The sequence below is a fragment of the Octopus bimaculoides genome, chromosome 13 (genome assembly GCF_046866305.1).
Source record: "Octopus bimaculoides isolate indiv1 chromosome 13, ASM4686630v1, whole genome shotgun sequence".
NCBI lineage: Eukaryota > Metazoa > Mollusca > Cephalopoda > Octopoda > Octopodidae > Octopus > Octopus bimaculoides.
The window spans coordinates 902,612-930,179 of record NC_142940.1 but is presented as its reverse complement, the minus strand read 5'-3'; the positions used below and the strand labels follow the sequence as shown (position 1 = coordinate 930,179).

General features: G+C 36.2%; 1 protein-coding gene across 7 annotated transcripts in view; it reads left to right on the top strand.

Annotated features, from left to right (window-relative positions):
- Window positions 1-26,929, top strand: part of LOC106882968 (dachshund homolog 1) — a 257,890-nt gene extending 230,961 nt beyond the window's left edge. For all 7 annotated transcript variants that reach the window (XM_089361356.1, XM_089361359.1, XM_089361358.1 and 4 more), the window contains 4 exons: window positions 22,062-22,145; window positions 24,535-24,678; window positions 25,774-25,839; window positions 26,543-26,929. In XM_089361356.1, the coding sequence (XP_089217482.1) occupies window positions 22,062-22,145; window positions 24,535-24,678; window positions 25,774-25,839; window positions 26,543-26,652 (404 nt within the window). In that variant the 3' untranslated portion in view covers window positions 26,653-26,929. The remainder of the gene's footprint in view (window positions 1-22,061; window positions 22,146-24,534; window positions 24,679-25,773; window positions 25,840-26,542) is intronic.
- The last annotated feature ends 639 nt before the right edge of the window (window positions 26,930-27,568 follow it).

The window sequence follows — 27,568 nt, the reverse complement described above, 5'->3', positions numbered from 1 at the left end:
CAGTAGTAATTTTTTTTCTCTCTCTTTCTCTAAAACTCACAGAAGCAATAACCACTCCAGCTATTAATACTAAATATTCTAACTAGAGGTATTGGCAACATAATTACTTCTCTTCCAACTGCGAGTTGTTACTATTTACGTTAACGTTGACAACCTATGCTTTATGTGTCAAAAGCTCTGTCATCATCTCCTAAATAAATTTCCATGTTAGTTGGAATAATTTTGCATGAATAATTCCATTATAAAGAACTACGCCAGTGTTAAACTCGGTCCAAATTCTTGGCAGCAGGCGCAATCAATAATTTCAACAACAACAACAATGATTAAAACGAAATTTTAAATTTTAAACACAAAACAATGTCACCAAACATTCTAATGTGGCTCCATCACACACACACACACACACACACACACACACACACACACACACACACACACACACACACACACACACACACACACACACACACACACACACACATACATGTACAAACATACACACACACATACATGCATCCACACATGCACAGCCATGTACATACATACACATACACATGCACATACATTGTCCTGTTTGTTTTCCCTGTAGTTCTCTCCAATAACATCTAATCTAGCAATTGTAAAAACTACATCCAATTTATTGCTCTTCTCCACACAACAAACACCACCCCACCCCCGCCACTAACAACAACAACAACAACACTAGTAATTCGATATATCGACAGAATTCACAAACTTTGATTGATCAGTGTCGTAGAAATCCGTCAATGTTTGACTATTCAATCGTAGCAAGTGGCACATTGTTCAGTTCTGATGTACATGCAGCCAAACATCGAGTGATTATATATTAAATTTTAATAAAATAAAGGATATTTGTAAATATTAAATATTAATAACAGCCAAGTAGGAAAATATTGAGAAGTAAAAATTTAAAATGAACTTCAGTCAACTTTGGAATGATCAAATATTTATAAAATAATTGTTCAATAAAGCTAGCGATATTTCATTGTGTATGCATGCATATTTATATACAAATTAAAGTATATTTTATAGAAAGACACACTTATACGATATTTTGACTTCATAAATCGTATGAAATGTTTTCGTTTTCAAAAGTGAATCTCAAATAAAAACTTAACGTTTTAAAAAGACATTCCAGTTTATTTTTATTGAAAAGTAAAACGAGATGTTGTTAAACTATAGAAGTTTACACTTTCACAGTAAATAAATATGAAGTCATGTGGAAAATTTTTATGAAAGAAATCTATATGAAGAATTCACATTGCCAAATGAATATTATTAATGTGATGGCAAACTAAATATGCATGTAGTTGGCAAAAGGTTTTCAACTTGGATTTTTCCCTATGTCTCTCAATTTAATTTGAAAATTTCTTCTGTAGTAAAAGAAAATCTTTGGGATAAATTTATCTAAACATTACTGAAATTTAATATCCTACATTTATAAAATAATTCTTCAATAAAACTGCAGATATTTCAAAGAAATTAAGCATTTTTTTTTTGTGTGTATACATATTGCTGTTGAGTATACATGGTTATTTATATACAGATTAAATTATACTCTGTGTGTGTGTGTGTGTGTGTGTATATATATATATATATATATATATATATATATATACACATATATATATATATATGTACATACACACACACACACACATATATATATACACACACACACACACACACACACACACGCACATACATGCTTACATATATCATACATGCATATTTATATACAGCTTGAAGCATATTTTAAGGAAATACATGCAAAATTCTTAAAACGACTTGATATGCTGCTTTCTCTGATTTCCTACAAAATGAGATGTTACTACCTTTCTATGATGTCATAACTTAGATATATCTTTTTCTATAATACTATAATATCCAGCAGCCCTCATCTTTCATTAACAGATGTGTGTATATATATATATATATATATATATATATACACGCAGACACACACAGTTTTCGTATGTGTGGGTCTTTCGATCAGGTGATGTTAACAGCAGATCGAGTTTTGCAGTCATCAACTAGGTATGTGTATACGTTCGTGTGTGTGTGTGTGTGTGTGTGTGTGTGTGTATTATGTATACACACACACATATATAAAACTTTAGAAGTGGAAGGTTCTTGAGTTTCACATTTCCAGTTGTTCAAACGATTGAAAAAACTTAGGAACGTGGCAATTTGGAAGCAAACTATTCAAAAACACAGAAGTTTGATTGGTTAACATCTGATCGACACGTGATTGGCTGGCGAAAAATAAATCCGTTGGGAAACGTACCACGCATCCATTCAGTACCATTCACAGAAACTCGTGATATTCTCATCCAGTCATATCTCGATCTGCTGTTAACATTGTTGCTTTTGTATTGTCACGCTGCTTCATCAATCTATTGGGAAGTCGAAACGCAGACTTGACATTTAAAGTAATTCAGCTTGTAGTAAAACATACTTACACTGCTTGATCCATTTAGCGCTGTCCGCCCCACCACCAACAACCATTCGTAAAGACAAGCGTTCACCGATCTGTATATAAATGCGTGCGTGCTGTGTTCGCGTGTGTGCGTCAGCGCACACACCATGAGAGTCTGCATGGAATGTTCATTCTGACCAAGCAACCTAAATCTGAATTGTAATTAGTTCCACTGCTATGACCACCACCACAGAATAATGTATTTACATCAGGTTAGGCTTCAGAAACAATAAGACAGCAGGCAAATTACACTGAACTACTACTACTACTACTACTACTACTACTGCTAACACTACTGCTACTACTTTGATACTTCAAGAATATAATCTTGGTGACAGTAATAACATATTGAACGAGGTGGTGTTGGTTGTCGTTGGAGCGGTAGTTTTCAGTTGTGGGTTGGGTTTAGTGGTGGCCATGGTGAGAGCGGGAGCGTAAGTGGTGATGGTGGGTTTAGTCATAATAATGTATTCAATGCAAGGAATTGAAAAATGGTGGATGAACAAGTATTTAGTGAGGTGTGTAACTGTTTCTGACATTGTTTTAAAAGCCAATGACATCGGCAGAAGATCCCATAGTTCGGTGATGGTGGAGGTAAAAGTGATTATATGGGCTCCAGTATTTAACTGCTACTTCCTTTTATCAATTCCGAAAGGGTAAAAGGGAAAGTTGACTTTGGTAGGATTCGAATCCAGGACGTAAAGGACAGGAACAAACGTCGTATTTGATGGGAGGCTCAAACAATTCTGTCAATCCATCGTTCTTCACTGATCTGTTTTGATACTGATCTCACAGACACGAGATATTGATAGGAGACACTTGGTTCAGGATGAAAGGCAAAGCTGACTTTGACAGGATTTGTACTCAGAACATAAACAGTCATAATTAAATACTACAAGACGTTTTGTTCGACGCTCCGATGATTTTTGCCAATTCACCGCCCTTCATTGCCCTCATTTTAAAAATCCAATAAAATTCACTTTAATTGTTCCAATGGCTTTTGGGGCAATATTTAGTATTTCTAAGGACTTGTACAAGTTCGGTGGCCAAGAACAAACTAGTTTATGTGGCCAATATTATTTAACGAGTCAGGCCAAAAGTTCACTAAGTATTTGATAGTTTTAGAAAAAAAAAAAAATTAAGATGCATATAACAAAGAAATTTTATTTTCCTAAAAATAAAAAAAAGACTTTCAGTCGATCTAATGAATAATAGTTGATAATTAGAAAGTTTTCAATTATAGATAAGCCATTAAAAGAGCATATTATAAATAAATTTGTGAAAATGAATACTGATTTATCTTTGAAAATAATTATTGTATTTCCAGCAGAAATCAAACATTATTTAGGAATAAATCAACCTAAACAGCAGTGAAACTGTCGCTCAATATTGGATGATTTCACATTTTAATTCTGATAAAAAGCAGTTTACTTTAATTGTACGTTAGTTCGCTTTTTTCTTTTTCTTGGCCTTTTTAAAAAAAAAAAAATTCAGCTATTAAATTGTTTACTCCTTTAGAAAATAAATTCCAGTCAAGAAATTTCTTAGAAAAATCATATCAGCATGAAATTATGATCCAATCTCATTTAGAATGAAAAAAAAAATTATATATATTTATATATAAATAATAAACACAAAAAAAATATTTTGCATCTGATTTAAATTTTTTCCATTAAAATAGTAAACTATATTTGACAGAATCAAAGGCTAAGGTTTGAATCATAGAAATAGCAGGGTTCTGTTTGATTGGAAACCTTTGGTTATCACTGGTTTATTCTCGAAATTTCCTAGTACAAGGAAGCGGGGCATAAAATTCACACAATGGGATAGAGGGTATATGAAGTGGAAATATTTTCTATTCAAGTGTCAATTTGAAGTTTTTTAAACAATTCAAATGGTTAAAGATGCAATTAATTATTTTTGCCTCATTTCTCTTATTCATCTCCAGAACTTTCAGGAAAAAAAAGCTATTTAGGAAACATGGACAAGATTCTTATTTGACTACTTATCAAAGTGAAAATAAATGTTTGCATTGTGGTAATGAATACACACACACACACACACACACGCGCGCACGACCTCAGAGAAAGAGAAACAGACACAAACGTATACACACATACGTGACCATACATGTATGTGTCTAAATATAAATACATACACACTCTCAAACACTAGCACATAAACAGTCGTATACACACACTTATACACAATATACACACACACACACACATAAATATTCACTCATGCACACAAACGCACACCTATGTATGCACACGTAAAAATACACACACATACTCACAATGAATATACATATATACACACGATACACTCATAAACATACACAAAGATGTATGCATGATCGGTTAGACTCACACACAAACACAACAATATATTTGATAGAATTTTACTGTTTGAAAGGGAGAGAGGGGGGGAGAGGGAGAAAATATATGTTTGTATGTAATTAGTAAATTAACAGAAATATGAAACGGGTCGGGGTGTATTGCAAGGGATAAATGAGATAAATGGGGTCAACTATTGGAGAAAGCAGGGCAGAACTAATGGCTGAGTTGTAATCCAGGGTGGAAGGGTCTGATATACCATCCAAGACCTTCTTACCTAAAGATGCAACAACTGTAAAGAACAATAAAAATAGAAATATAAAAATGGAGTAAAAATTAGATTATCGCAGACGGATAAACGTGCGAAGATCATTTAAATGTTACAGTTGATAAAACTACAAGGGAAAGATTTATGAGTTGGGTAAGGTTTAAAGTGAAGTCTGCCCTAGAAAATGAAAAATTAGTAATTTATATTCCATTTATTTAGGGAGAAAAGTTTGGGTTTGTAGCTGAGATAAGATTTTGATGCCGTGTTTGAGAAAAAAAATCCTTTCATAAAAATTTATTTAGTTGATCACGTTTCAATTTTTTTCTGTTCGAGTTTCTGAAGGTGTGAGTGTGATTACTGCAGCGAAGTTTAAAGGACGTTGAAGCAAAACGTGTACAAGTGTTACTGAATATTTAGTGGTTGTATTACATTAGCAAATTGTTATGGAGACATAAGGAAAACCAATCCTCTTTAATACCATTTGGTATTAATATAAGGAATCTGTACAAATCTGCAAATCCCTTGTTGCGTATTTTGTTGCAGTAATTGTAAAGGTGATATCTTCTAAATCCCGGGAATTAGTTTGTTAAGAATCAGTTTCCCCGTTTGAGTCGTATTAATTCATCTCTTCGGGGGTTTCTCTTAAACATCAAATTTCAGGCCTTTTCAAAGAGAAATATGAAAGCTAAGGTGTTAAGGGTTCGATTCTAAGGTGGGTACCTAAAGTTTCAATAATAAGTTGACCGTGTAAGTGAGCTTCTTCATGTGGTTTTTCTCAAATCAGTTCGGGACAGAGCATTGGGTCTATGGCCGGGGTTTCGTCCTTGATTAAATTTTTAATTTTGTCTAATTAGAAAAATTTTTTTAAATCTGTTATTAGAGCTTTTGATGCAGATTAAATTCCCTTTCTAATCTGTCTTGGGACATAAACTTCAAGCCCTGAATATTTTGACACACGCACCTGTGTGTGTGTGTGTGTGTGTGTGTGTGTGTGTGTGTGTGTGTGTGTGTGTGTGTGTGTGTGTGTGTGTGTGTGTGTGTGTAAAAAAGGACTTCATAAGGAAGCAATTTCAGAGATTGGTCGCCAAAATGTTTCGTATTGTATTATATATATCTAACGACTGTGTGCTAATACAGATGGATCCAGATAATGGACAGACAGACAACAGCAGATTCTTATGTACTTGTAATTGATTGGTTAGTTTATTTCTAGGTAGACAGGTAAACAAGCTCCCTGATTGGTTGACGGTGTTGGCTTCATGTAAATTTAATTTCAATGGTTTTTCTTTTTTGCTATTTTTCTATCGTTCTTTACTCCTCTGTCTCTTTGAAATAAGTTTCTCCTTCAGAAGAAGAAAAGCCCAAAGTGATAGTTGCTTGTATTATTACATTCGTTCTACAATAAAACTACATCTGTTTCGGAATAACATCAACCAGAGTATCCTGTCCGTTTGAATAACGTTTGAATAAAGAGAATGGATTTTTCCAGGACTGAAATTGTTTGAAATGACTATGACAATGGATGCCATCTCTTTTTATCAAGAAATACATTTGAAGACGTGATTCCCCGAAGGAAATTACCTTTTGACAGTGAGTATCGGCAAGACTCACTTAACGATGTGTGTTTAGTGAACTGCCAATTGAAAGCTGTCAGCAGACAGGAAGCTAACAAAGGATCAGACGACGAGGCTAGCCAATGGCAACCTTCTGACAAGCAATCTTGTTGAAGTAAAAATATTTCAGAATGAAAATAAGAGCTTTAAAGATGGCAACAGAGAAAACAAATTGGCGAGGATGGATATAATTAGAGAGAATTTGATGTCTTTGTTATAAAAACTTGCAATAGTAGTCAGAGATTGTTATCGCATCCTGACCGAAAGAAACAAATCTGAAAAGACTATCGAGAAAACTTGAACGAATACAAAGAGTTTCGAAACTGTCGGAAACGAGGCTGTAACCATAGAGCACAGGAAATTGTAAATGACCAACCTGACAGCATATTGAGGGGATGGGGGTAAAAGGAGCATTAGTTGTTGTCAATTGAAAGAACTGTAGAAATATCATAATTATGTGGGAAATGTTTGAAATTAAACTGAAATGATAGATATTTGTGAGGCGTCAATGAGAAAATCGATCCCTGAACGGCGTAAGAAAGTAGTAGTAGTAGTAGTAGTAGTAGTAGTAGTAGTAGTAGTAGTAGTAGTAGTGGTGGTGTCAATGGAGGCGGTGGTGGTGGTGGTGGTGACTGGCATTATCGTGTCAGCTTGATGAGTTAGGAAATGCTAAAAGTGTAATCACAGATGAAATGGCGGTAAATCCAAGAAAAAGTGACCCGAGCGAGAATGGTGTGACAGGCAGACGACACGGAATATGAGAATTGTTGAAATAATAAGGACAGGGGTGTGAAGAAGAAGAAGAAGAATATAAAAAAAGATTAAAAAAAGAAATCAATTCGTCTAGGTGATGGGGAGGGCGGGAAGCATTTGGGACAGGGGACACAGATTGACTGTCATCAAAAATACAAACATAATTAAAAAAGTATAATTACTGTACTACTGCTGCTGCTGCTGCTGATGATGATGATGATGATGATGTTACTGAGAGAAAGTAAGATTATAACAAAAGTTTGTTAACTAAGTCTAAGAAGATAAAAAGGTTTGGGTTAAGGAACTGGAAAACTCGGAGGTTGCAACATTCATGCCCTTCCCAGTCACAGTAGAACAATAGGCAGACACACGCATACACGCACACACACATTCTAATCAGGAAACGGCTGGTGCAGAATGGCTGAATGGTCATACTGCACCTAATAAGGTCCCGGTTTCGATTCCACTGCATGGCACAGTTTGAGTAAATATCCTTTTCTATTTTCTATAATCCTTGGGTCAGCCATTACCTTGTGAAGGAAAGTGATTGGACGGAAACTGTAGAGAATCCCATTAGATGGATTTATCTGGAATTCAACAGGTACAGGCTTCTCTCTCTCTCTCTCTCTCTCCCTCTCTCTCTCCCTCTCTCTCTCTCCCTCTCTCTCTCTCTCTCTCCCTCTCTCTCTCTCTCTCTCTCTCTCACACACACACACACACCGTACCTCGCCGATTCTGCCAAAGAATTATTTTAAGGGTAGATGTGACTGTGGAATACTCTGCTGTTTGGACATGAATTTAGACCTTTAAATGTTCGCAATACTTTATTTATCGTTCCTGAAATGATAAACAGCAAACTTGACAATGTCGGGAAAACGAAGAAAGTCAGAGTAAGGAGGGCGAATCTCCATGCTTCCATCTTGTCTTGGAATACGGAACGGAAACTATAGTCAGGGCTGGTCTCTGGTTACAAGTCTCCACTTTCATCTTGTCTTTTATTCTTATCCCGATCTTCGAATCGATTAGCCACATTGTCCGATTTATGTCGAAATCACACATTCTGCTCTCTTGCGACTAGTTGTAACGACATACCATAACTCAACGACTTGACCAAGCCTGGAACCACAGAAAAATTAAATGACGGAGACCGCCCCCCCCCCCCTCCACATCTCATACTCCTTATTACAGTCAGTCATGTGATAGAAATCATGTGATTCCTATCTCGTTTCATGACCACCACCACCACCACCACCACCACCACCATCCCGAACCTATCAGCTCTACCATTACTTCCCGCAATTATTTCCACCACCACCACCACTACCACCTCGCTATTATCCATGCCCCCCCCCTACAGCACCACTTACCTCTTACCATCACTCTCAATAACTAATACCACCATCTCTATTACATCACTCTCACCACCACTCTCCCAATAACTAATAACAATTCTTCCCCCCTCCCCACCTCATCTCTCCGTCTTTTACCGTCGACAACTATGGACAGACAATATTTATTTTTGGTCTTTTTGCGAGCAAAAATTGTTGGATAAACAAATTCGAAGTGAAGTTTTTTGGAGGGGGTTTTTGCTATATTTGTTTTAATACGCATTGACAGTAATTATATTGTGCACTAAGTCTGCAGTGCCAGCAATAATGCCGCGTCAGTCGTGCACAACCGCCGAGGGCCACAAACATTATCGTAAAAGATTTATAACCAAAATTCAATTGGAGCATATCTTCAGTTTTCAAGCCAACAGGAATAAACAAACAAAACATTTCCGGAAAGTGTTTCCATCCATTAAATTCAAATTATTTTACTGTTCTTCTAGTTTTTGCCTCACCATTTTGTTATTTGTATAACGTTAAAAATACAGTGCAACACACACACACACACACACACACACACACACACACAAGGAATAAAAGCAGTTGAATGAATTTTGTCGTGATTTTATCAAAGAAAATCGTGGGTAGGGAGTTGGTGTTGATTTTAGTCTCCTGCTCTTTAATTCTGTTGCCGCTTTTAGACTAGATTCCAGAAGTTTTCTCCCACTGGAGTTCCTTTCACTCATCGCCACCTTCCTTTTATTCCATCCCCCACCCCCCGTACACCTCGATAGTCTCTCTCTCTTCCCTCGATCATTCCCACCTTGTTTCTCCGAGTTTTCCTCCTCTTCCTCCCACCGTCACTACCACTGTCATGGCCGCCATATCATCCTCTTCTTCCTCCTCTCCTTCCTCTCCCCAGAGAGATTTGGGAGGAATTAATAATAAACCGGCAATCTTTCCTACAATGAAGTGGTAAAATTTCCTTACTGAACATTCCAGTAATTATTGACTACAAAATATGTTTATCTACAGTTTTACATTCACATTATCTTTGCCTCGCTTTTTTTTCTTTTTTTTTTTTTTTTCTTTTTTTTTTTTTTGTCATTTTCCTCTTCCAAATTTTATTCCATAATTTTTCATCTCCCGATTCATTGGAGATAAATACACACACACACACACACACTGTGTATGTATATATATATATATATATATATATATATATATATATATAATGTTCCTGTTTTAAAACTCGATGATGCCTACATCCATCGCCCAATTAGATTCCCCCCCACAACGCCACCACCAGTTTCCCTGAAACTGAAATCTATAGCCTTTATTGGTTTTTATCTATGATTGGCATCTCTGAGAGTGGAGATGGAAGGGAATTCTATAGCAAGTGCTGATTGCAGGGCAAGGGACCCACGAGCCGAATGACTCACCACTTGAAATTCTATTTACACGACAAGTGTCGACAGACAAAACATGAAACATTAGCTGTTGGCTGTAATCGAACCCGTTTCTCTTGGTTTACCCTGAAAACATTTCGTGACTGATCCGTGATGAACCTCTGGTGCTAAGAGCATGCTGAGGTGGATTGATTCCATTGAACTATTCCATCTATGCAAAGACACACACACACAGAGAATGTGGGGAACATTTCGGGATGGTGACAAAAGGCTCCGCCAAATGCAACTTCCGGTTGATGGTGAACGTTAGTGAAAGCCATCCTCATGAATATGTTTTGTGACGAACTGGAGATCGATCAGCGATTGGGTGGAAAACAGTTCTAATCACTGTATCGCTAAAAGAGAAATTATTTGATATGTTTTAACTGCAGGGTGGGGAAAAGGGTGGGGGTGAGATAAAGAGAATTTAAAATTAAAATACTTAGCATAAGAATTACTAGAAGTGCTGAGGTCGTGTCTTTATATACAGGGGAAGCGTTGTTGTTGTTGTTGTGTGTGTGTGTGTGTGTTTGTATAGTTTGCGTATATTTTGAGTATGTTAATGTAATGTCGTTATTTTTATGTATGAAAACAGACAATGTGAAAGGGAGAGAAAGAGAGAGACGAAAGAGGCAGGCACACATACACAAATATATATGTATGTATATGTATAATGTGTGTGTGTGTGTGTAGCGTATTAGCCGCAGTATGATGAAAACCAAGTTAAAACTGGTGAAGTTTGAACTCAGCACGTAAAGAAGCAGAAGAAATGCCGCCAGGTCCGACGCTCTGACGATTCTGCCAGTTCTCTGCCAGCAGTGATGATGATGACAGATATGGTGGCAGTGGTAATTATGGTGAGGATGATGATGATGATGATGATGACTATGCTTTATGTGTGTGTATCTGTATGTGTGTTATATAACCGTTTGATTCGTCTCCGTGCTTCAAAGACTCGTAGAACGAACTTGACTCTACAGGCATCACTGTCTCTCTCTCTCTCTCTCTCTCTCTCTCTCTCTCTCTCTCTCTCTCTCTCTCTCTCTCTCTCACACACACACTCTCCCTCTCTCTCTCTCCACCTCTCTTTCCCACTCTCCCTACCTCTCTCTCTCTCTCTCTCTCTCTCTCTCTCTCTCTCGTCTGACGAGATGGGTTCGTTCTACGAATTTACCAAATATTATGTTGCATGGAACTGAGAGAAATTGTTGTTAAATAATACATGGAACTCCTACCAAATGTGTTGAGCACCGTTTTTTTTGTTTACACACTCAATCGTATGTGTGTGTATATGTGCGTATGTGTATATATATATATATGTGTGTGTGTGTATGTGTGTGTGTGTGTGTGTATGTGATTAGATTTAAAATCAAATAAGTGTTTAGAGCCAGGTTTACAGATTTCTCCAATATGGTCAATAATTGAAACTCAGGTGTTAATAATGCCCAGAAATAATCCCTGATAATAATAATAAAAATAGTAATAATAATAATAATAATAATAATGATAATAATGATGATGATGATGATGATGATTATGTATAGCACTAACTATATTTGCTTCTCCTGCCCCCTCCCTGCACACATTCATTCCGTCTACCTCTCCCTATCTCCCCCTTCTCCCCAGCCGCCATCACCTAAAGAATCTTGGTAACATAATCTATCCAATTGTTGTTCAACCCGTCACCACACTTAACACGCTCCCCATCTCTCTCTCCCTCCCCCTTTTCCCTTCCTATTCGCCCTCTCTCTCTCTCTCTCTCTCTCTCTCTCTCTCTCTCTCTCTCTCACTCACTCACTCACCGTTTCCATCAGATTCAAGAGATTTATTTTATGTTAATATGATTAGGCACATGTCTGTATTCCACTCTGCAAACGTTAGTTGGCATCTATCTACACACACACACACACACACACGCGCGCGCGTTTACATTATATCTTTCCTCCTAACCATTCAACTAAACATTGTATCACACACAATTTTATTATATTATGCATACACACACACATACATATATATATATGTCTGTGTGTGTATAAATATACACGATGTACATATTATTCATAGAATGCTATAAGGATTTGTAAGTCATGTAATTTATATATTGTATACAACTTGCACATAGACACACACACACTCATGTAAATGTGCGTGTGCGTGTGAGTGTGTGTGTGTGTGAGTGTAATATAACAAGTGAAGTGGAAACATAAGTAATTTTCTAAATTCAACATTTTAGAAAAGACATACACACATAAACACACACACATAAACACACACACATGCACACACGTACATACACATACACAAACACACGTACGCACACATATTACTCACACACACGTACACTCACACAAACATACACAAGCACATACATACACACATACGTACACACATATGCACATACATGCACACGTACACACACGCGCACACACACACACACACACACACACACACACACACACACACACACACACACACACATTGATACACATACTTATATTGGACTTACATTTTACTTTTGTCTTTGAACGAAACAAAATTGAGGAAATAAATTTGATATTTCAATATCTTAAATGGAATTTATTCGAAATCTATCGAAGATTTCGTTCAGCAGAGAACAACCAATTCCTTTTCGACCCTTATCTATCAAAATGCATCCTCCTACTATTACCTCCTTCTTCGTTTTTCTTTTTTTTTTTCTTTCTGCATAATTTTTGTATGAAATCCGATGGCCATCTCTAAATATAGGTGGCTTAAGAAATATCTCGGTCTTCTCAATCGTGTGATGAATGATTGATGCTGCCTTATCAATCATTAATAGTGGATCATCAGTCATTAATACTGCCTGATCAATCGTTAATCTGCAAGCGTTTGCCAGAGTCGTTAGAGTGTCGTCTAGATTGATTTGTGGTTATCGATCCGACTTCTCTGCGCTGAGATAGAACCCTGCCGAGGTCAGCTTTGCGTTTCACATTTCCAGCTTCGATAGACTGAAGTACTAGTCATATATTGGGGTCGCTGTATCTAGATTAGAACCAATTATAATTCAGTCGCTTATAGGAGATTACTGATAAAGTGAATATAATAGTGTGTGATATCACAGGATATCAACAGTAGCATGAGGGAGTGTGCATGTGTCTGTCTGTCTGTATGTGTATGTGCATATATATATATATATATATATATATGCTTTATTATGATTGACCGTTAACTGAACACTATTCAATTTTTTTCTCCGTGTTTTTCTCCTTGTCTCCGTATTCTTTCTGTTGAAGAGCGTAGCTCGAAACGTCAAAGACTTTCCGTATTCCCGAGCGTTATACTAAAATATACTTTTGTTATTTACACCACCTGTCCTCGTCTGTTGTTATTATTTGTATATTCTCCCATATATATATACACACACACACTGGCGAATGTGTATGAGTGCAATACGTTTTGTATGGTCTCTCTCGCGCATGCACTTAAGACTGGGCAGACACGTGTAGACGTATGGATGATATGAAAGTGAGAAAGCGGCTAAAAAGAGATAGGAGTTGTAGATAGAGTGTGTGTGTATACATACATATATATCTATATATATGTATGTATATTATGTATATATATATATATATATATATATATATATATATATATATATATATATTATGTATATATCGTCGTCGGTATTGTATAAGTGTCCTGTTAATCTGTCTCGAGTGCTTTGTGACAAGCCATGGCGGAGAGGAAAGCACCAACAGCAGAAAACCGTTTATGGTTGTCAGTGAATCCATTTGTTCTTCGCGTTAGTAATTCTTTTATTCTTCTCTACCAACAGACAATGAAATATGTGGAGAATACTAATCATCGTTAACCAATCAGATCTGTCTATCGAACTGGGCTAGAAACGATTGGAAAATTAGTTGATTGGAATCGCAATTGATTTTGTTTTGTTTAGTTTTAACTAGAAATAACAATGGATTAATAAACCAGCAATCCAATAGGTATAGAGAATCTATTTTCTGGCGTTGGAACGCACAATAACAACAACAATAATAATGATAATAATAAAAGTCAATTTATTATCCATTTGTTAGATATCCCATCCGCAGTGGATAATTGTTATTATTATTATTAATAGTTGTAGTCCCCCCCCCACACACACACACACGGCCACCACCTCACCCTGCTCCCACTCATTTGCTGATCAGACATTTTTCACATACGGCCGCCATTATTCGAGTAATTTGTAAATCGTCACTGAAACAGGTCCGGAAATCAACCAGCTTTGAAAGCAAGCATTTTGAGTTGTTTAGATAGTTTGTGTTTCAATGGAGTTGGTGAGTAAATATAAAATACATATACTGGATATTATGGCCTGTCTAGATTTCCATGTATATTGTTCTCGGCTCTTGTTCACTTCAACTACATCACCATTACAAACTTCTGACATATCGAGAAGCAACCTTTCCCATTAACATTGAATACAATATTCAGACATAATTCACTTTGGAGTATTCAGGGCTGTTTATAAAAAAAAAAAATCTCTCTCTCTCATCCCCCCTCTCTCTCTCTCCCTCTCTCTCTCTCGCTAGTCACTAGTCCCATTTCATTGAGATCACCCTTGTGTATACAAGATCAAAGAATTTCTTTTGTTCTCCCTCTCTCTCTTTCTCTCTCTCCTCTCATCACTGCAAGCAATGTGTTCAAATATCAGAGGGGTAAAGCACACGCTAATGAATCTGCAATACAATGAAAAACATTTAGTTGTAATTCTTCGCCCTCTTTCTATCGGCATATTGCCAAGGAAATGCGCATTAACAAAAGAACTCGGGGCACAATTAATAACCAGAATCGAGCGACTTGTTGTTACTAAAACCTATTGGCTTTTGCTAGCAGCCAGTCGACGACTTAGTTACCAGGTGTTAATAGCCAAGACTACAGTCTTCGCAACAATTGCATACGTACACTCTCTCCTACGCTGGCTTTTTATTCACAATTCACGACTTTCTAAAACTTTCTAGTTTTATTGTAAAGCTTAATATCTTTTTGGTAAATAAATATCTTTATAGTAAATAAATAGTATTTAATGTTGGAGATTAACTGCAAGAAATGAACCTGTAGCAACTAACACAACTGCAAACACACACACACACACACACACACACACACACAGTAGAGTATATGTATACATGGATATACAGTAACACACGTACATATATACTTGTATGCGTACTTATGCACTTACACACCCCTATATATACATGTACGGTTGTGTATATGTATATATGGCTGTCTGTATCTATAGGTGTGTGTATGCACATCTATACATGTATATATTTCTGTGTATGCATACCTGCATACTTATAAATGAGTATATAAGCTTGTGTATGTATATAAATATGTGTGTATATATAAATATGCGCGCGCGCGCGGTTGTGTAACGCTTCTTTTAACCGTCAGAGTTAGATAAATAGACAGAAAGATAGATAGATAGTTAGATAGATAGACAGAGAGAGAGAGCATGACAAACAGACAGAGACGTTGGTAAGTAACGATCCAGTAACAAGTACTCAAAACTTCAGAAATAGCAACCAAACTCTGTATGTAAATGATAATAATAATAATAATAATAATAATAATAATAACGATGATGATGATGATGATGATGATGATGATGGTTTCTAAATGTACAACACCTGTTCACCTAAGACGTGCCATATTTAGTTCTTTCGTAATTTTAGGTCAGATGTGGCTTTATTATGTTAAATATAACGGATATTTAATAAATTATAATATAATTATAATAAATTAAATATTCCTGAGGTACCTTATAGATATTGTTTCCTTAATAAGTTCTCGTGTTTCTCCGCTGCATCTTTGTTCTTGGCTTTGGTTTGACGAAGTTCAGTGAATTTAGATGAAATCAGGTGAAGTTCCTGCACCAAAAAGGCACAACAAATTTTGGTTCCGTTTATTTGGATTGAATCTGAATTAATAAGAAAAGAAAATCTTCGGCCAAACATAAAATCTAAACATTGTGTGTTTAGATTACATATCTGAGCGGAAATTATTAAAGATTAGGGGACCCCCTCTGCTTGGTTAAAACAAACACCAGACAGAAACCCCCAAAGCTTCTGACTACGATATTTACAACGATATTACAACGATATGAATACACAACATACATAATATACATACATGCATATGTGTGTGTGTGTGTGTGTGTGTCTGTATACATATATATATATATATACATGTATGTGTGTCTATATACATACATACATCCATACATATGAGGTCATAATATTGATGATCAGCTTAATTTCCAATATAAGAGACGAGGTTAAAGTTGGGTTCCTCGCTTGTTTTAACACAATTATTTGACCTTCATAGACGACCACTAAGTAGTGGAATGCCCGGCAACCCTTGTCTTTCATATTGGAATTACTTATAGAATTTCCCCAGGTAGCAACTAGCAAGTCTTCGCCGTTTGTTTGGTTCCAGTTTATTCTAGACTTCTTTCGACGAACCCTAACTCCATATTCCATGGCAGCAGTCATCGTTTCAATTAATTCTCCATTTCACCCCACATTTTACCCGTTCTTACTCTCGCATCAGGAATTTCCGTCACCCTGGTGACACATGTATGCAAATATCTTAATAATACTCCTGGTGCCTCTTCTTGAACAAGTTTCATTTCGAAGAAGACGACGACTACTATAGTTTTTATGGAAACAATAAAGAAGCGAGTTGGAGTTCTCATTCAAAAGCAATATTAAACTGGACGTAAATTGGCCATCAACGGCAGAAGTGGCCGCGAAGTTTAACGAGATCAGTGAAGCGGGAAAATAAATAAACTCTACGGTCAAATGAAAACGTTATGTTTATTCACGAGATCTCGTCGACATAATAACGTATCCTACTATACCATAGCAATAATAGTAAAATATTCGAGGGGCGAGGGGGGGGGGAGGACTGAGAGAGAGAGAGAGGGGGGAAGAAGAGAAAGAGAGAGGGAAGAGGAGGAGAGAGAGAGAGGATGAAATAAGATGATGTAATAGAGAGAAATAGAGAAACGTTTGTGAGGTAAAGTCAAATTGACATCAACCTCGCTTCCTCTCACTTTCTCTCTCTCTCTTTCTCTGTCCCTCACTCTCCCCTCCTCTCTGTCTCTCTCTTTCTCTGTCCCCTTCTGTCCCTTTCTCTCTCTCTCTCTTTCATTCTTTCTCCCCCCCCCCCTTTTTTTGGAAGTATTATTTTGAAGAAGTTAGGGAGACAGGAAGAATTATTTTAGTTTTATGAGTGAAACAGTTGTGCATTAATTCGAGCTGTCGAGTTTGTTGATGGAGAAGATGGCAGTCCACATAATATGACTCCTTTTTCTTTCATGGGCTTCGTTGAACGATGATATTTCTTGTAAAATCGATTCTTTTGTCTATAAAACTGGCTAAAATGCTATAATCCATTTGGTCGATTGATGCCGATGACACTTCATTATAACTTTACGGAACTACTTCAAATTGACTTGTTAAAGTCTGCTGCCTTTAGCCGACATTCCATATTTTATGTTTCGTTCTTCAATATTGATATGTAGTTTCCAACGAAATATTATTACTGTGTGTTTTTCTCAAACATTCAACCAAAAAAATACAGCAATTTTTTTTGTATATATCGTTTTAATGGAAAATTTCTGACGGCTAAAAGAATCGTTACAGTTCTCCTCTGCCATTTACCATTCAGCTTCTCTACTTCGGCGTCGCCTTTTTTTCTTATCGGTTTCCAGGTTGCTGTCAAATAAAGAGAGTAAGTGTGTGTGTGTGAGAGAGAGAGAGAGAGGGAGAGAGAGAGAAAGAGCTTCTTTCTATGCTATTGTGACAAATGTGTTGCTCTCTATTTTAGTTAATGACGTTGTTAACATGTAGTAAAATAATTAATCACAAAGTCCAAAATTAAGATAGCATCCTTACCATTCTCGTCTGTCCACATTTTCTTTCTGGTCTTTATCGTGTATTTTTATAACTCCCTTCACTGACCACATCCAAGGTGGTCACGCGACCGGCTAAACATAGCAGCAAAGTTTCTCTCAAATTATACTTTATTGTCTTATAACAAGAAGAGGGCTCGTTGGCTAACGTAGTCCTCCATATTTGTTATAATACGAGAAAGGCACGACTGGAACGCCTTTTACCATGCATTTGCTCTCGATTAGGGACGACCCGAGGCTAAACAACAGCAGCAACAATAACAACAACAACAACGAAACACTATTGTTTCTTCAGTTTTAAGCATTTCCACCTTAAATGAACAGTTTTACAAGAAAGTATTTAAGTTTGAAAGCAAATAAGAGATTGACAGACATAAGTCGATGGTGAAGGTGGTTGTACATGGCCGGTACCAGCAGAAAGGAGTCTGGCCGATTTATTGCATCTCCACTGGTAAACAACAGTAACATCAACAACAGCAATAAACAGCTTGACCAGACGATAACCGCAGAATAATTACATGCAACCCACCTCTCTCTTTCAATCTCTCTCACTCTCTCTCACTCTCTCTCTCTCTCACTTTCTCTCTCTCTCTCTCTCTCTCTCTCTTGCACACACACACACACACACACACACACACATATCACTTTGTCTTTTATTTGGAGTTTTACACATTCTTTCCGTGTTGCAATATTCCTCACCAAAATCCAATAAGGTGGCACCAACAGCAATAAACTTATATTCAAGACTTATGAATCGCCAATTCCTGAAGAAATAATCTAGAGATTCCACTGTGAAGATGTTTCATTACTATGTCACATGTGAAAGCAATTATGTTGGAGTTTTTCATTGTTTTCCTGCTAAAACCTTGCAAAATAACAACAACAATAAAACAGCAAAGAAGATTATTAAAGTTTATTATTCCGACAATATTCGCTTCTTCTTTCATTTACAATATGTTTATTCTCTCATGTTTTTGATATCCTTTATTAAATGATACTCATCGCATATGCATGTATGCATGTATTTATGTACGTATGTATGTATGCATGTATGTACATATACCATATACATACATAACCTACATACATACAAACATACATATACACACATGTATGTATATGTGTGTGCGTATCACTATTTATGTGTCACTGGTTATATATCACCATTTCCCCAATTATTATAACAATCATAAGATATTATATCCATCTCAATAACACAAAGTGTGTGTGTTTTTTCCTCGTTTTCCTCCCTGGCCTCGGTTCAATTTATTATCAGGGACCAGCAATGTATCTATGGAAATTAGAATACATTATACATGCAAATTGGTCAATCTCACTTAATTAAGCCTTCGTAAGAGTGGATTTAGAAGCAGTATATTTGTGGATAGTTTAGAAAGAGAGGGTTGGAGCGGTTCAGCTGCCGATGAGACATGAACGAGGTATTAAACCTGGTCCAGCGAATCCCTGAATTTGTGTCCACAAAAGATATTGTGGAAAGAGGCGAGTGTATGTATGTATGTATGTATGTATGTATAAGTATGTGTGTGCGTATGCATCTATGTATGTGTGTATATGTACGTGTGTGTGTGTATGCATGTGTGTGTATGTCTGTTGCATTGAAAATACAACAATTCCGGTTTTATCATTTATTATACTGAAGATAAGACTGTAGATGTTTTGAAACGTTGATGAAAAATTCAGGAAGTTTATTCTTTAAAAAAATTGCAAATAACTCATGAAAATTAGGACACAGTCGTACATCTAAAACGCATCTTCAAGGAATGTCACTCAATACACACACACACACATACATACATAAATACATACATACACACTTACATACATACATATATACATACATACACACATACACGTGTGTAAGTATGTGTGTGTGTGGCTTAATATATTCATATAATTTTCAAAATTTCGAAAATGTGAAATATCTGTAACTGATAGGGATGAAGCTGAAGATGTAATGAAATCTGTGTAAAGTTGATATTAAAACGGAAGTTCTATGAATTCTTCCATTGGTACCTTCAAGAGGAATCCTTACTGTTTGATAACATTGGCAAAAACAAGCAATTCCAAGTCAGCACTTAACCAAATATGTCTGTTGATTTTTCTATTGCAGATTAAATTATGGATTTCGTTCAAATTAAACCTAAGCCACACACACACACAAATTGTACGGGTATACAGGGATAAATACGCGCGCGCGCGCGCATTTATACAGAGAAAGATAGATAGATAGACAGACAGACGGATAGACAGCAAGAAAATAAAATCAGAGTATTATGTACTGCTATGTATCTATTGCATAAAGAAAAAGTGTATGATGCATTGGATGATATATACAGACATACATACATACGTACAGACATACATACATACATGCATACGTACGTACAGACATACATGCATACGTACGTACACACATACATGCATATACAGTAATAATCACATTTGATAAGTATAGTCTCAAATAGACACACACGACGATATATGTTGCGTGTGTAGGTGTATGTGTGCATGTATGTATGTGCATGTATGTATGTATGTATGTATGTATGTATGTATGTATGTATGTATGTATGTATGTATATGCACACCATATGCAGCCAGATATTTGAAACCTGTGTCGGCAATGTTCCTTTACGTTCCTTTATCTCTATTTAACTGAAATTATTGCTACTTTCGGTAAAGAATTGCAGTGTTTCCCAGCGAGCAGATGCAATGTGAGATGCTAAAACTGCTGCTACCATAACTCTATGGCTGCTTTTTACAACGTTCCGTTTTCGATAAACAAATATTGAAATAAGTTTTTCAAATATACAAGTTTGTTTTATTTTATTTCGGCTATTTTTGCCTCCGTCTTTATAGCTCCTATCCGACATTACAGATCTTCAATTATTAAAAGCAGTTAGGTTTTGCGAAGTTGTTTTACAACTTTCTCTCTACTTTTCTTGTTTGTTTTACTTTATTTTATATTTATTTTATGTCTTTTTTCTTTCTAAGATTCTCTCATAACATTTTTGTGAAACAGACTGCTGTCAACATTTTCCGAAATGGTCTGCTGCCAATTTTGCCAAAATTCTTTGTATGTTGTTTCATATATATACATATATACATGCATATACATAATATTATATATATATATATATATATATATATATATATATATATATATATATGTATATATATATATATATATATATATATATATAAATATACATATAAATATTTATATATGATATATATATATATAATATGATATTATATATATATATATATATTATATTGTGCTTTATATATATATATATATATATATATAAATATACATATAAATATTTATATATGATATATATATATATAATATGATATTATATATATATATATATTATATTGTGCTTTATATATATATATATATATATATATATTCTACATAATATATATAATGCATGATATATAAGAAATACACTCTATACTATACATGTACATATTATATTATATATATATTTAAACATGTATTTATGTGTGTACATATATGTGCGTGTGTGTGTACGTACACTTATATATTATGTTGTGTAAAATATATATATATATATATATATATATATATATACACATATCTCTCTATATATGTGTGTGGGTGTACATATGTTATATATACACATGATGTTAAATACACACATACATATATTTGTATGTACCTGTGAATATACATATGTGTGTGTATGTATGTGTGTGGGTGTATGTATAGGCATACATACATACACACATACATATATACATACATATATATATATATATATATATATATATATGATTTTTATTTTCTCTCTGCAGCTGAATTAAAAATGGAATTGTTGAGAGAGCGTGACCTCCGTGAAAATATGGAAAAGCAGTTGTTAGACGAACAAAGGACTCGAGGTGAATATAATTGACTAATCGTTCATTTTGAAAGCTAAAGGATATTATTATCTGTCAAGTTATTCTTCTATAGAAACTTTCGAGGAATACTGCTGTTCATATCGCCAAATCGGTGTAATATTCCCCGAGACAGCACTACAAACTGACATCTATTTGTTAAGAATCAGGTCTGTGGAAGATTATATTATGGAAGTTGCATTTTGGGGGTTCCTGTATGGAAACACACTTTATCAGTTTTACTGAAAGTTCAGATACCATTTTCAGTTCCATTCCAGTAAACATCAGCATTGACCTCATACTAAAAGACACTCACATTGGTAATAAAGTCTGCAGATCCTGTTATCCAATGACCAACACTCGCCGCTCCCGCCGCCGCCGCCGTTTGTCTATTCAATACGGAATCCAAACCTTAAAACTATTTATTTCTTATTTATTTCTTTTTATGGTTTAGTCAGAAAGAAAGGGCAACAATAGCCATAGCCCCCTTTTTCTGTAGCCTCCGAAACCCAACCCAGATGTTTTCAACCGAGCCGTCTCCACTGAAGGCATCCAACGCCCAAGAAAGGACGATAAAGTAGGCAACATTGAATCGACTACCGCCAAAACACCAATATCTCCTCTTGTGGGCTTCCATAAATTTTTCTGTCAACGTTATCTCTCTCACAAGACTTGGTCTGATCCAAGATAGAAGACAAACCAAGAACTGTGTTGTGGGATTGAACTCCAAACTCCATAGTTCCCAGCCAGCACCTTAACCACACAGGCATGCCTCTTATTTGTGCAGATGTGATGCAGTTATTAGTGCCGTTATGCACAGGTTGCATAAATTCGTCTTCGAAACATAGTGTCAATTTATTGCAGTTTGATGTAATTTGAAGCAATGTTGTACGACTTGGTGCAGTTGAGTGCAGTATAATGTAGGCTGGTGCAGTTTGATGCAATATTTTAGAGTAAACAAATGTGGAGGTTAGTAAGTTGTATAAAGTTAATGAATTTAGTGCACAAATGCATCGATGCACAGACGGTGCATCCAGAGTGATAATCAAATTGCAAAATTATAAATATGTCGGAAATGCACTGAAATTGTGCAGCTGGTGGCAGAAAGCTGCCATCACATTTTAAAGTATTGTGATTATCGTTTCTATAACAAAATATGTTGCACGTGATATCTTTCAGTTGCAAATCTCCCAATCAATTTGTTTCCCATTGATTTTTCATTATTAAAAAACAGGTTATTGTTTGTCTGATTAAATTGTGTAAAAACCAAAGGATTAAGACAGTAATTAGCGCGTAACAGACAGGAGAATGGCCAGATACAGTGTGTGGTAGATAGGAAAATGGCTAGCTACAGTGTGTAATAGATAGGGTAATAACTAGTTACAGTAGTGTGTAGGGGAATGGCTAGCTATAGCGTGTAGCAGATAGGGAGATGGGTAGCTACAGTACAGTATGTAGAAGAATGACTAGGTACAGTGTGTGGGAGGTGGGGAAGAAAGTTGTAGGCGGTGGATAGGAGGATAGCTATCTGCATTGTGTGTGATGAGAAAATATCTAGACACAGTGTGTAGAAGATACGTGTAACCGTATGCGGTGGATATCAGATCTAAATAACTACACAGCAATGGTGTAATAAATACAAACTTTGAAGAGACAGAAATAACTTGACGTTGTGAGTTGTCGACAGAAGAATAGTTACTTCCATAGATACTCCTTAGATAAAGGACCAGCTGTATGCAGGGCCAGTCTTAAGCCAATTGGATTGATTCGTTTAAACTGGGCCCCACATCAAGAGAAGACCCTGTGCACACCCCCCAGCGGAGGACGCTTTGATGAATAACCCCTTTGGCTGAACAGCATCACAGCCCCGCTCCTTACAGAACAGTGCACTGGACCTCCTACATGTACAATAACCGAATACATGGATTAGTATCGGGATAGGGGCCACAGACAAGAAGGACCCTTATTTTAAGATGGTACTAACCAACCAGCCTTGTAAACATTTGGAGCTGAGTCCCTGGCCTAAGAGCAGCTCGCCTTCTCCCCTTTCCCTTCCACCAGTCTTGACATCCCTAAGAAGGGTCATCGAGCCTGTCATTTGTCTCTTGACCAATTGCTTTGTTCCATACTTTGTTTCAGCCAACACAACACCGGCCATGCTGTAGCACAACCTTGATTGAGTAAAATATTTCTTTGATGTAATTTCGAATTTGATCGATTCATTTCTATGTTTATTATACGAGGGACTTGGGGTTTTTAGAAATTGTGTGTGTGTGTGTCACAGTGTATCTACTGTACCCATTCACATCTGTGTGTACCACAGTGTTGTAACTGTTGTATGACGCATTGATAATGATGTTGTAATTGCTGTTGTTGTTTTCTCTTTTTCCAGTGATGTTACAGAAACGGTTGAAAAAAGAGAAAAAAACCCGCAGGAAAATGCAAGAACAAATGGATATGATTGAACAGAGAAATAACATGATGAGTGGTGAACGGATGTCAACGCCACCTGGTGAGAATATCATCAACACCAACGGTACTGACCATTCTTGTCGATTTTAACCGATAGGGAAATAGGGCTGGAGGAGGGGGTCAGTTTTTATCAACACCAATGGTAGTAACCGTTCTCGTAAATTTGAAAAGGGACGATTAAGGGTCACTTCTGTTCCTTTTGCATTTACTTTCTTTTTGGTAACCCGCGAATAACGGGACTCAATATTCCAGCGAGAGAAATGTTTGCGATTCTTGTTTGTTGCTGTTTCATTTAACTCACACTAATGGCACCTTTTATCAAGGCATGAACGCCACAAATCCACTCTTTCCTTCACTACGAAGCAAATAAATGCTAACGGCTACCTTTTCATAACATATTTCTGATCGTAAAGCCTACTCACCTCTATTCATATGTACATTAAATAAATCCTGGATCCTCTCTCATAAAACTAAGGACCTCTACTTGGAAAGTTTCCTTTCCAAGATGTAGATCTGAGCAACGTTGTTTTATAAGAGTTGCTCCTTCAGCAAATCTCTCCTTTGCATGTCACCGATGCTCACAGAAGGAAAAGTCGAGGGCGGTTTCAACCTGGTGTCGAAGTAACATTGACAGACACAGTAACATGATGTAACAACGATTGAGAGATTAGTAACTCGTATAACAATTACAGATACAGTAGTAACACGATGTAACAACGGTAGATACAGTTGTAACACGATGTAATGACAGATAGTGACTCGTTGTTCACAGTAAGTTACTGTCTCATCAGTGAAAGGAGCGACTCCTGCACCGCAATGAGAGAAGAAAAAAACACTAAGGAGTTATTTGTGCCAGTTTCTTTATTACATTTGAGAGACAGAAATGGCCGACGGCAGATAAGACGGCATGTTTTATTAGTCATCTTTAGATCGGGAGTTCAAATTTACCCACAGATGACTTTTTATCTTTCATACTTCCGTCCGACGACGATGAAAAATAAGTTACTATTAAATGTGTGTGGCCTTGTGCCAAAGTTAGAAATCCTGCTATATATATATATATATATATATATATATATATATTATATACGCGCATACATACGAACAAAAACAAACTTTATCTTGTCTTTTATACCGGAATCTTTCTAACATTTCCCAGATTGCCACAGTCAGGATATGGAACGAGAAAGAAGTTATATGGAAGCTGCTGAAAGAAAGCTACAAGGTAGATATTAATCATTAATCATTAATCATTAACCATGTTTCGTATAATATTTCGTTCTGTAACTGTTTGCACTAAACGCTTATTATTATTATTATTATTATTATTATTATTATTATTATTATTATTATTATTATTATTATTATTATTATTATTATTATTATTATTATTATGTAAGGCGGCGAGTTGGCAGAATCGTTTGCACGCCGGACAAAATGCTTAACGGTATTTCGTCCGCCTTTACATTCTGCGTTCAAATTCCGCTGAGGTCGACTTTACCTTTCATCCTTTCGGGGTCGATAAATTAAGTACCAGTGAAATACTGGGGTCAATGTAATCGACTAGTCCCCTCCCCACCAAATTTCAGGCCTTGTGCCTTTAGTAGAAAGGATTAAAACAAATATATAAATTATTATTATTATTATTTGGAAATAAGGCGAGCTGGCAGAAACGTTAGCGCGTCGGACAAAATGCTTCGCGACACTTCGCCCGCCTTTATGTTCTGAGTTCAATTTCCGCCGGGCTCTGCTTTTCAGGATCGATAAAATAAATACCAGTTGAGCATTGGGGATCGAGGTGATCGACTTAATCCTCCTTCGATATTTTTGTCTTTGTACCAAAATTTGAAACCATTTTTATTTCTTTAAACTTCTTTAAAGAATTCTTCTTGCATCTTTTCACTTTGTGTATTTGTGTTTTTCTCCAGATTCCCAAGAGAGGACACCGCATCTGTACGAGACCTACATGACTCATGCAGGCAGCCCTGGTGCCACGCGTTTTGCTTACCATCCTCTCGTCAAAAACGATGTCCAATGAATACAAACGACATTGTTTCACGGTGAATTCTTGCTGACCAAAGATCAGTAATAATAATAAAAAATTATAATAATAATAATGATAATGATAATTATTACTAATAATGATGATGATGATAATTATTAGCGAGATGGAAAAGGAAAAACGAATACAAAACAACACATGGACATGAAAATGAAATGAAATAATAAAAAAAGAGACAAAAAAAATGAAGATTTAAAAAACAACAAAACAAACAAATCAGCTTATTAATTATAATGTTAATTACAATGAAGTATAGAGACACAACATATAATAATAATAATGTCAGCATCTTCAGAATTGAAGCAACCTACAGCATCTCACCATCATAACATGTGTGTGTGTGTGTGTGCGTGTGTGGTAGACAATTCCGGGTGGTAGACAATTCCGGGTGCAATTTCAACTGGGTAAGTTTCTAAGGTGAAAGAGTTGCATGAGTGGTTTGGCTGTGGAGAAAGGAAGAAACGAAAGAGAGAGAAGTGGGGGGGTGAGAGAGAGATGGGGAGGGGCAAAGAGAAGGGGGGGGAAGACGAATTCTTCAGATATTCAACGGAAAATCTTGTGTCCGTCAAAAGATGCATGTGTGTGCGTGTGTCTATGCATGCCTGCGTGTATGAAGGTTACATGTGTGCGTGTGTGTATATATATATATATATATATATATATATATATATATATATATATATATATATATATATATATATATGTATGTATGTATAGTGGAAATGTGTCCGTAAGTCTAGAGAGGCACATCCGAATCGGGACGAGTGCGTGGCTCTATGTAATGCACACGTGACTAGGCCGGTGTGTATGTGATAACACACGCACAAACCGGTCTACGCGTCTATGGATGTGTGTGTGTGTGTGTGTGTGTGTGTGTGTTATGGGGAACATG